The 12,046-nt window shown below is 35.2% G+C and overlaps 1 protein-coding gene across 1 annotated transcript in view; it reads right to left on the bottom strand.

Moving 5' to 3' along the window:
• The window catches only part of Wdr81 (WD repeat domain 81), a 290,101-nt gene that overhangs the window by 45,019 nt on the left and 233,036 nt on the right, over positions 1-12,046 (bottom strand). The window contains exons 24-26 of the mRNA XM_090376768.1: positions 8,682-8,905; positions 6,168-6,298; positions 1,412-1,613 (exon numbers count right to left, since the gene is read on the bottom strand). Coding sequence (XP_090232894.1) covers positions 1,412-1,613; positions 6,168-6,298; positions 8,682-8,905 — 557 coding nt within the window. The remainder of the gene's footprint in view (positions 1-1,411; positions 1,614-6,167; positions 6,299-8,681; positions 8,906-12,046) is intronic.

Below are 12,046 nucleotides of genomic sequence, written 5' to 3'. Positions count from 1 at the left end.
ACAATAAAGTTTCGAGAATAATTTTGTTTCAGTCAAAGTGGCCACACTGTAAACTGTTATGTCCTTCCGCTGTGTAGCCCTAACCCCCCTACCTGCATGCAAAGGGTAAATGTTGTCAGTTGTTTCAGTCATTGTACAAGTTGGTTCGTGTAAAGACGTGTTTCAGTTTTGTGTTACATGAAAAATGGAACGCAATTTAGAGCAAAGAGTTGTGATAAAATTTTGGTGAAAAGTGACAAATCGTCAACAGATATTTATTAAAAGTTGACCAGAGTTTATGGAAATGATACCATGTCGAAACCACATGTTTTCAATTGGGCAAAACAGTTCGAGAAGGACATGAATCCATCAAAGATGCTGAGCATTCAGGGCATCCTTTCACGACTCGACACAATGAAAACATTGTTTGTGTGCGTGATCTTGTTCAAAGCGATAGGTGGTTAACCACAAGAATGTTTGCCGAAAAACTAAACATTAATCGGGAAAGTGTTAGATTAATTTTGACTGAAAATTTGTTGATGAGGAAAGTGTGTGCAAAGCTGGTACCGAAAAACCACTCTCATGAGCAGAAAGAAATTTGGTTGCAACATTCTCAGGAGATGTTGGAAAGCATTGAAGATGTTCCAGATTTGCTTTCTCGCGTGATTACAAGGGATGAAAGCTGGGTATTTGCTTACAACCCCAAAACAAAAAGGAAAAAGTCAACAATGGAAGGGAGCTTCCTCGACAAGACTTAAAAAAGCAAGAATGTCAAAGTCAAAAGTGAAAACCATGTTAATCTGCTTTGTTGATCAAAAAGGAATCGCCCACATTATTTGTTCCACATAATGAAACTGTCAATCGACAATTTTACCTCAAGTTTTGGAAAGGCTTTGCAAGCGAGTCAACCAGGTTCGACCTGAAATTGCTTCACCATGGATTTTGCATCATGACAATACTTCCGCACATTCCGCTATTGTAGTGAAAGTTTTTAACTTCAAAATCGATTACAACATTGCAGCACCCTCCGTATTCGCCTGATTTTTTCTCCTTGTGACTTCTTTTTATTTCCTCGACTAAAAGGAGTCATGAAAGGAATGCATTTTCAGTCAGTTTCTGAAATTCAGAGTAACATAACGCAGGTATTAAAACAGATACCAGAAATGTTATGATCAATGGATCCTAAGCTGGAATGCGTGTGTACAGTCTGGAGGGACTACTTTGAAAGCAATGGCCTCACATCTGTATAATTTTCAAAATAAAATTTTTAAATGAATTATTCTCAAAATTTTATTATCACAACTCATATATCATTCTTATTCATTTAAGTGTTTCACATTTATAAAAATGTATCATAACCATGAATTGGCATTTAAAATAAAATCATTCTAGACAATTAAGATCAAAACATTAAAAAAAAAAAAAAAAATACCTGCAAAATTTCTCCTTCATGGCCCATCCAAGAACCAAACATCAGCCCCGTTCTAACATCTAGAACAGATATAATGCCTGTAGAATGGCCCACAGCTAGCCAGTTCCCATTAGGACTTACTGAAAGACACCTAATCAGTCCAGCATGACCAATACTCACTTTGTATTCATGCATATATCGACAAGTCCGTGCATCAAGAAACCTATGTGTATAAAAAAAAAAAAGTAACTTTAAAATCGAACACTTGTATTATAACATATATTAGATCATGAAGCTTATCAATTTATATTTACTTCAGGAGACGTCTCTTTTTACCTTAAGAGATATGAACAATATACAAGCCACACAGTTCAAATTTAATGGCATAAGTAATAATTATAAATTATTTATCAATACTTGCAGAAAGCTATTTAAATATCATACAGAGAAGTTATTTCAATAATTAATCATATGATATTAAAAGAATAATTACTATGGTGCCTGTGAAAAACTTGGAATTGCTGAAAAAAAAAAAGGTGCAAAGACTAACGATCTGAAATATACTCAAATAGATATATGACGTTTAGATAAATAAATAGCTTTCTGTATAAATAGCTTTTAGATAAATAAATAAATAAAAAATTACAATTATGTAATTAAAAATAGTTTATTTTCAATTAAAGTACACATCTGTAAGTTACATGAACTCTTCTGTAAGCTTGAATATAACATCTTTTAAATTTTTTCCACAAAGAGCCACATTGATATGCACGAAGAACTACCTTTTCCATGACAGAAGCCAGAGTATCCCAATTAATGCTGTTTATCACTATCCAAATCTTTTCCTATATTTCATGTAAGTGTTCTGGCTTTTTAAGATAAATTTTCCTTTTAAGTAATTCAAGAGGTGTAAGTTTGGGACTGATAAATTTGAGATCTGAGAAGCTACAGAATGTCTCCAAAATAGTGATATTAATGACAAGAAATAGTTCTCTTACACAAATCATTGTCAGGTATGACATGTCATGCCATTTTGTCAATATGCAGCTGTTTGTGTAAAGCATTTAAAAGATGTTATATTCAAAACCTAATACCCAAATATATTCTTTAATTGGCAATAAACAATTCCCAATTACACAACTACATAGTTGTGAATTTTATTATGTATAAAGTTTTGTCATAAATTTTGGCAGATCCTTTACTCTTTGGGGATGCAGGTGTTTTGCAAACTAATGCTGTTTGTTGAACCAGAAACTGTCCCTCAATACATAAAGCTATAAAAACATTAGAAAACAGTATGACCTAAAGAAGGGAAATCTTGACAGTTCCAATCAACACAAGCTGAGACAAAGCATGGAAAACCAAAATCAATTTACATCTTAATCCAAAAGAAGAGTATGCCTCAACCTAAGAAGCTCAAGGCCATGCCAAGAAGAAGCATCATACCTTGATAAACAAATAATCTTGCTTTATAAAGTACAAATTTCACAATTTTACTGCAAAAAGTAAGAATAACCAAGTAAGACTAAGTAATTGTATTAAAGTAATGTAATATTAAAATATTAAAAGCTATAGGGCTATATTTCAACACAGACATTGAAATAATCTGAAAATTGTATCTCTGCATTCAGTTTCCATCTTGGGGTTTGCTTTGATTCTGCCAGTGACAGAACTGGACTTTCAGCTGTCAAGCTTTTGGCTTATGCTCACATTAGAGATGATACCATTGTCCATGTTGACCTGAATTATTAATATTGTTTTATACAAATAGCATCACCAAAACAAAGACAATTACTCATCTAAAACTCAGGATACCATCATGACAGCCTGTTTGGAGATTTCCTGGTATCTCAATAGACGATGGGTGGCCTCTATCAGCAAACACATGCCAGTCTGAGAATAATGTTTTGAGTCAGAGTGAGCAACCAAACAGTATATGAAGGAAAAGCTTCCAACTTTCAAGATTATCTATGGAGGACAGTATCACTTAGCAAAACAAGAAAAATTGAAAACTAAATGCTAGAGATGGATACAATTTTCATAACAATGTAATTAATTCCTGTAAAAACAAAATCTGAAATTTAATGGTCTAATAATAATTTCTAGCTACAAAAAAATGCAATTCTTAAGTAACCTTTAATTACAATTTAGAAGTCCAAGTTTTTTTCAGGAAGCAGCTACCTTAGTCTCTGGTTTCAAGGCTAAATCTTGCCTGATCTCACAAACAGTCATATGTGACATTAACAGTTATTGGCTAATCAATGATTTTAGGATCCAGTGTAGTCTCTGAGTAGCACTGAATTCTAAAATTTGTGAAGTATTTTAATATTCTGATATTAAAATACTTCACAGAAGAATTGTTAAATTCTTTAGTTCAATAATTAAAATATTTCACAGAATATCATAACTATCATCAAACTTCCAAAAAAAGTTAGAATCTCTTATAACTTCTTTCAATGGTTTGATAACCAACTTCAAAGTGAGCACAAAATGTCTAAAGTTGAGTGAACTATTGAGTTATTTGGATGTTATTATAACTTTCTACCAATGAATTTTTATCTTGAACCAATAAACTTACATTTATGATAAATAATTACATGAAGTGAGGCATTTTAATTTATAGTTTGCCTTAGTTAATCACATTAGATAATACCCATGTATGCCTTTCACACAAGAAATAAAATCTGTGGTGCAGAGTTCATGAGAAAGCTTATTCTGTAACTAATTAGGGTAAGGGTAGATAAGCTGAAACAAAAAAAAAATTGGAAATATCTAGAAAAGAAGATAGTTAAAAAAATGAGTTATTAGAGGTTTGAAGGCGATCAGATACCGCCCTAGTTCTAACTATAAACGATGCCAACCAGCAATCCACCTAAGTTCCTCAACCGACTCGGTGGGTAGCTTCCGGGAAACCAAAGTGTTTGGGTTCCTGGGGAAGTATGGTTGCAAAGCTGAAACTTAAAGGAAAGGAAGAGTCAGGAGAGGAGGGAAAAAGGAATCAGAATGGTTCTCTCTCTGGAGTTTAAGACTTGCTACTTAGACACAAACAGTAAAACATCTGTCCTCAACTGGTCCTCAATGCCTTATCAGGATTCAACCCTTATATTACAAGCCACATAGCCTCTGCAGGAACCAACTCCCACCATGTTTCATTTCCCAATAATGCAAATATTTCTACATTATTCTTTGTTACAGTTTAGTATATTAGCCATATGGTGTAAGGAAGCCTCAGGCTTTTGCTCTACTGGCAGAAAAAAAAAATTAATTAATTAAAAATAAAAATACTAATAGATAAATAAAATAAACTACCTACTTGATTCCCTCCTCATGTAGGTGTTCATTCAGCTGATCTTTGAATTTCCCCCAAGCTATTAGCCTCATCTGCTTATGGAGGTTACTTATTACAGTAATTAACAGCTTGCTGGCTAAACAAGAAAATTCTGCAATCCACACTATACCTCTTACCCCATAATTTTAATTTATGGTTTATATAAAATCTTGGCATGGGCTAGTTACAGAATGGTCATTCTCATGAACTGGGACAACGCAATTTTTGTGGTTTGCGTAACCTGCAAATAGATTTCCCCCTATAGTGTCCAGCTGAACATAAACAACAACTCTTTTAGATTTTGAAGGATGCAATCTGTTAGAAGGTAGTGAACATTTCATCAAAAATTTTGAAAGGTGTGGAGAACACAATGCCTAGTCTTGATTTCTTATTAGAAAATAATGATGGACAAGTGGAGATTTCAGCGTTATTAAAGATTGGTGAAAAACTTTTATTTTTCAAAGTATATCACTTTGCACATGCCACTGGTGGTCAAATTTTGAACTAATTTTATCCAACATATACTGATCACAATGCATTTCACAACAGAAACTGCCCTACAGGATACAGCAGCCTCCCGTGGTTAGAAATATAGCTAGAAATGTGGTTCAATTAGGAAAATCTAACCACATTTCTTTTCATTTCTCTTAATCACAAAAAGTGAAAAAAATTCAAAAATGGTTAAGGAATGCAGTATGTGTATTAATTAAGATAATGCTATTTCAAGATAAAAATATTAACAAAAAAAAAAAAAAATAATAAAATAAATAAAAAAGATATTTTTTATCTTAATATCCATTAGATAAAAATATATGAATACATATAAAGATGTTCTTCTATCGTATGGATTAGAAAAATCAAAATAGATTTTTATTGATGCTTGTATTATTTAGAATCATAATATCGACATTAAATACAGTGCTTTTTGTTGTATCCTCTCTATCTGGTGAACTCCGCTGACTTTGTGGTAGTCCTGCAGTATAAACAGAAAATTTATTTTATTTATTTAAATTGTTATCTGGTGATATTTCAGGATTCCTTTTGAACCCTAGCATCAGATCTAAGCATAGCTCATTAATAAGACGTCACTCAGAGGACACCACTATTAAACATTCACTGCAAATTTTCCGATTCCAATCTATACAGAAACATGCTTTTTCCAAGTGAATTGGATTTTTATACTACATGGATTTCAAAATACAATGTTTTTCCCAATCCACACAATATGAGTGTTTTAATATAGGCATATATTTTTTTCATTATTTTTATATTAATGAAAAAATTCAATTAATTTAGGAAAAAAATCAAACATGCCCGAAAATTAGCAAAATGTGTACATTACCTAATTTGTTAAAAGTTACTGCAAGCAATCAATTAACTGGAGATCTGAGTTAACAACACTCTGACAAAACTATTTGATTTATAAAATATATTTCAAATTTTATGTACCTTACAGTTGAGCTACTAGTAGCAACTATAAATGTTGTGCTGGGAGCTGGCATAGCTGTGAGTACAGTCACAGGACTACTTTTAGATGAGTCCAGCTGCTTAATACAAGCACCCATAAAAGGATCCCAAATCTAGATAAGCATGGGAGAAAAAAAAAATATTTTTAACACACAAGTACATATTCACACTATCAGACTATACTATAAACAAGAAAGTGAAAAGTTTGTTTATTATGAATTATTTAAGTTTCATTATTTAATATAATTATCACTTGCAAAAAATGAAACAATTAGACATCCAGCACTGGATTTTGCAGGTTTTCACCATTATTAACAGGATGGTCAGGCACATTATCAAAAACAAACAATGCCGTGTTACTCAGACTCTGTTCCATATAATACTTTTTGATAAGAAGGGAGAAGTGACAGTTTTTAAATTTAGAATTAAAAATGTTATATCACAATGACATAAATCAGAGACTGCCTGTACTCAGTTAGAATAACCAGTGTAGCAGAGTATATATTAGTACTAGCAGGTTAACGCATCTGTTACTTGAATTTCAGGTTCCACAATGACTGCCTTGTTAGCATTTGTTAAGCTGATATTATAGAAGGCACTACAAATCTGTTTACTTTTGTTGAGTTAACTGTGATTTTAATTTATTGCCATATTCATAAGAATTCTGTAGCTGCTGTTTGTAGGTATCCTGAAAAATCTGCAACTTAATGAGTACCAAATCATAAAAAATCTGCTGCTGTGGAGTGACAACTCAGAGAAACAGGTACATTGAAATTGATACAAGAAAATATTGGAGGGGGATTTCAAAAAACTGCAATATCAAGGAATAAATACTTCGTGCTGTACAAGTATCTCCTACCACAAGGTTGTCTGGTCACATAAATGTTTCATGGTTCATTATGGAGGACATAATGAACAGCAATTGTGTCCATTTCACACTATTCCTGTACAAGACCAGTTGCCACAAGGTATGAATAAATACAAAGTTTTGTCAGTGACACATTTTGCAATGTACATATAATTTTCTCAGCCATGTTCTGGTTACAGATGAACCATGTTTTACAAGGAATAGAATTCTCAAAATGCTCATATGTGGGCACAAGAAAACTCAGTTATGATTGTTAGTACTCATTATCAACATAATAGAGCTGCCAGAGCAGGTCATGGAGTTTTGTCAATGATATATAGGAATTTTGCTAGCAGAGACAGGGTGATTATCCCATTGTATAAGGCAATGGTCAAGCCACACCTTGAGTACTGCGTACAGGTCTGGAGGCTTCATTTTAGGAAATGTAGAGTTGCTAGAACGAGTACAGAGAAGGGCAACAAGATTGGTGAGAGGAACAAAGGGGTGCACTTACGAAGAAAGGTGCAAGTTCTGCAAGTTTCAGCATCTGGAGACTAGCCACTTGCGAGGTGTATAAGGCCTTGAATGGTTTGAACAGGCTCAAAGGTGACACAGGATACTTCCGCTTGCTTAGATTAAGAACCAAAGGGGGCATAGATTCAAACTGAGGAAAGACAGTTGTAGAATAGATGTGCGGAAGTTTGCCTTTAGCCAGCAGATAGCTGATTGCTGAAACAGACTTCCATCTGTTGTTGTGGAAGTTGATAGCTTAAATAAATTTAAGGCCGAAGCAGACAAACATTTGGAGTGACCAGATGGGTGAAATGGGAAGTTTTTGTTTTTTGGCTGATGATGTATAAGCTTGCTTTCTTGCATCATATACCTCAACTAATGCTAATGTCTTTTCCTTTAATGTTTGTTGTAATATTCTTGGGAACAATTCTTATTGTTTCTTTTTTTTACTAGAAATTCTTTCAGGAATAGCATATCTACATCTGCAGAAGAGCTATATCCTTTGAAATCAGAGGAGGTGTCTTATGCATGATGGTGCACTGTCTCCCACTTTATCTGTAATGTTTCAGATAAACTGATCAAAACAGTTTTGCACAATGGCCATTGTGATTAGCTGATTTCACACCCTTAGATTACTTTGTGTGGGGTCACATGAAATCAATGGTTTATTCTAGGTACATTACCATACAAGATGAACTGAGAAATTATATTTTGGAAACAGGTGAAACCATTAAGAATAACCCTGAAATAAGATATATCAGGGAATTGCGGATTCATCATGCTGAATGCTGCATCAAACAAAATGGAGGCCATTTTGAATTGCTGCTTTAGATGTTTTCCTTTTAGAGGTTTATTTCAGTTTATTTCTATGTTTTTTAATTTATGTTTAGCAACCCAGAAATAAAGCCTTTTGAGACTTACATTTATAGGAACTTTTTCTCTTATTTTTAGCTGTAGTATTAAAGCATATTCTGACATGTGTAGAATATGCTTTTACATTTGTTCTGTGCAATTCTGAAACACCCTGCAATTCTGAAACACCCTCAAGCATGAGAAAAAAAAAATACTACAAGTAATAATATATTCAGTTTGCACAAATACATTTCATATTTGCAGATTCAAAATTCTAAACTTACATGAACTGTGCTATCGCAAGATCCAACCAATCTTAATGAATCCAGAAAAGAAACTGAAAACACAGTTTTGCGATGCTGATTGTAAGTCCACTGTGGAGGAGTTAAGCTGGAACCATTTCCACAACTTCTAAGAGACCAGAGTTTTACAGTTTTGTCCTTGCTTCCAGTCAAAAATGAATTTTCGTTGTCTAAAACGTGAATTGCCCGAATGCATCCAGTGTGTCCTATTGGAAATAGTTTTGTGTTAGTCCTTTCTTGAAAAATTTTGACGTTATGTTATCTAACATGTAGATGTTAGGATTAAAATTATATACAATTCTGACAGACATGCATATATACACAATAGCGATTTCATAATTATAGCATGAAACAGACTCGGGCTTTATGATGTTGGACTGCCATTTTCCTTGCTTCTAAATGCATTTTTTAAACTACTTTATTATTCACATATAACACATTCAAGAAGATCCTGGTGATATAATACATCTCCTAGAGATGAAAATAAGCATGAAAAATGTCATTCCTTATTCAATATGATTATCTGGAAGTAATATGTAGGTTCTGACATGTTTAGAAATTAGTGTGGGGAAGGCAGTCATAGTTCATGTTCATCATGTGACAGGCTGTATTCTGGTATTTGCACATGGTAATGATAAAAATGCCAGGGAACTGTGTAAGCATTTCATATGGAAACTATATTTTCACCTGAAATGCTTACATGTGTATGGTGAGTCAAAATTAAAAATTAAGAAAAGTGCATGGGATGATTATAAATTATTAAAGGAAACAGAAATCTAGATTAAGTAAAAACTGGTCTGCAAACATATGCCAGGAGGTAATCTAAGGAAAATTAAGTGAAGTTTTTAGCTAAGAAGGCAAACAACAATAGCAAAGATTTTTTTTGCTTATATCAACACTAGAAGAAAAGGGATGAACTACATTGGTTCTCTAGATGTGAATGGCACAACTATTGATAATTCTGTTCAGATTTCTGAAAAACTGAATAAATATTTTGCATCTACGTTCAGGCACAAAGAAGTTATAACAGAAGGATACCAATGAAATAAGATAAGTGTGGGAACCCCTGTTAGTTCCGTAGTAGCCAACATCACCATGGAAGAATTAGAAGAACAGATGTTCCTGAACCCACCTGTACCTATTACAACATGTTGCAGACATCTTCACCATCATCCCACGTGGCTCTGAAACAACACTACTAGAATATCTCAATTCCCTGTCTGGGTTCATCCAGTTCACTCTAGAGTTAGAGGTTAACGGATCACTCCCGTTCCTGGATATCCTAGTAAAACATGTGGGCCCACACCTGGAAACCTCAGTATACTGTAAGCCTATGTGGTGCGGGCAATTCACAAACTACAGATCTGGACATGCCCCCAGTCATCTCAACAGCACTGCCCGCACTCTATTCTCCAGAGCTTGGAGCTATTCCAGCACAGATGTAGCTAGATTTCTCGTGTGAGGACAGACTAAATCAATTGTGGCTACCCAACACACATACTAGACAAGTGCCTATTGCAAGCACAAGAGCTCACAGTCCACCCGAGACCACTAAACCAGGACAATATACCTACCGTCTACGTTCCCTACTATCCAGGCGTATCATGCCGGATCTCTAAAATCCTCAGGGAATACCGCATAAAATGCGTACAGTTACCCTGTAGAAGCCTAAAGACCCTTGTGTAAAGACCCCTGTCACCCCTCTCTTACGCACCAGTGTAATATACTGCATAACCTGTAGAGACTGTGACAGCTGCTATGTAGGAGAGACTTCGAGATGTCTTCAAGACCGCCTTGCGGAACACAACAGAACAATACGCCTTGCTGAGACCAACCAGTCCGTAATCGCAGAGCACTTCTGGGCTACCCACCACAACCTCAATCCAAACGAGACTACGAAATAATAGACCACTCCAGGCACTTCCGCCACCGCCTATGGTTGGAGTCACTCAATATATTGAGCAATTCGAGAGCCATGAACCGCTACAAGGGCATGAGACTGCACCCCATCTTGGAGACAATTGTTTTATACCTCGACAAGCGCTGGAGAAAAACTGTGCATGTCCCTACAGCAACAATGAATGCCAGTTTAATGACTGAATAACATGCCTTCACATGCCTCACTGCACACATAACTGTATCCAAGTTTAAACTCTGTTGAAGAAGAGACACGATTGTCTCGAAAGCTCCAAAGTATTCATAATTAAAATATTTACTGGATTTACACTTATCTTATATCATTGTACCATGGATCCCAGTACAACAGGCCCATTTATATTTAGAAGGATACCAAATTATAACTGGAATATAAGGGGCTTAGAGGGGAACAGGTATCCTGTGTGTTATCAGACACTCAGCCTAAAACACTGATGGATCCAATATCTCTCTATTACAGAAGATTTAGGAGAAGTCCGGTTGGCCTGCCTCCCTAAAATCCACTCATGCACACCTTCTCGATGGTAAGCCCTGTTACGTCACTTAGGTGGCAACGAACGTGTAGAGTGGTTCTCTTCAAGACGCCTGGTCAGCGTGAAGAGGAAAAGACCAAACCCTCCAGCAATGAGAGCACAACAATACAAATGGCCCTCAGTCCCCAGCAGCTTTCACTCTCCCTCTTACGGCAGTGAGAGGATCAGAGTGGAGGCAGAGGGTGCTAAGAATCTCTGGGTATGACCAGGCTGCCATGCACGGAAATTGAACTTGGCCTGTTATAACGTACGATCACTCATCGGTAAAGACAGGATATTAGAGCTGGAAAAGGAATTAGAAAATGTGAATTGGAATATCATCGGTTTGGCTGAAACAAGAAGAAGAAATGAATCACTTATAAGTTTATCAAGTGGAAATCTGCTGTACACCAATGGAAACAGTGAAAGGAGTGAAGGTGGAGTTGGGTTTCTGGTCCATAAAGATTTTAAAAACAACATTTTGGAATTCAAAAGTACATCACCAAGGGTGTCAAGACTAATACTCAAGATTTCTAAGAGGTACAAACTAAAGATTATAATGATTTATGCACCAACATCGAGCCATGATGATGAAGAGGTTGAAGAAATGTACACTGAAAGTGAGAGTCTTCTAGATGAGCAGAAAACCCACTACACTATTATTATGGGGGACTTCAATGCTAAGGTTGGAAAAAGGCAAAACAGTGCAGAAAGAGGAACTATAGGAAATTTTGGAATTGGTGAAAGAAATAAAAGAGGTGAAAGACTTGTGGAATTTGCAGAATCTCAAGGAATGTCAGTAATGAACACTTTTTTCAAGAAAAGGGTGAACAGAAAGTGGACATGGAAGAGTCCAAATGGATTAACAACTAATGAAATCGACTTCATCCTCACTAACAG

This window comes from Mastigoproctus giganteus, chromosome 6 (genome assembly GCF_048544385.1).
Source record: "Mastigoproctus giganteus isolate SK-2022 chromosome 6, ASM4854438v1, whole genome shotgun sequence".
Classification (NCBI taxonomy): domain Eukaryota; kingdom Metazoa; phylum Arthropoda; class Arachnida; order Uropygi; family Thelyphonidae; genus Mastigoproctus; species Mastigoproctus giganteus.
The sequence above is the reverse complement of the archived record's forward strand: the minus strand, read 5'-3'. Positions and strand labels throughout refer to the sequence as shown.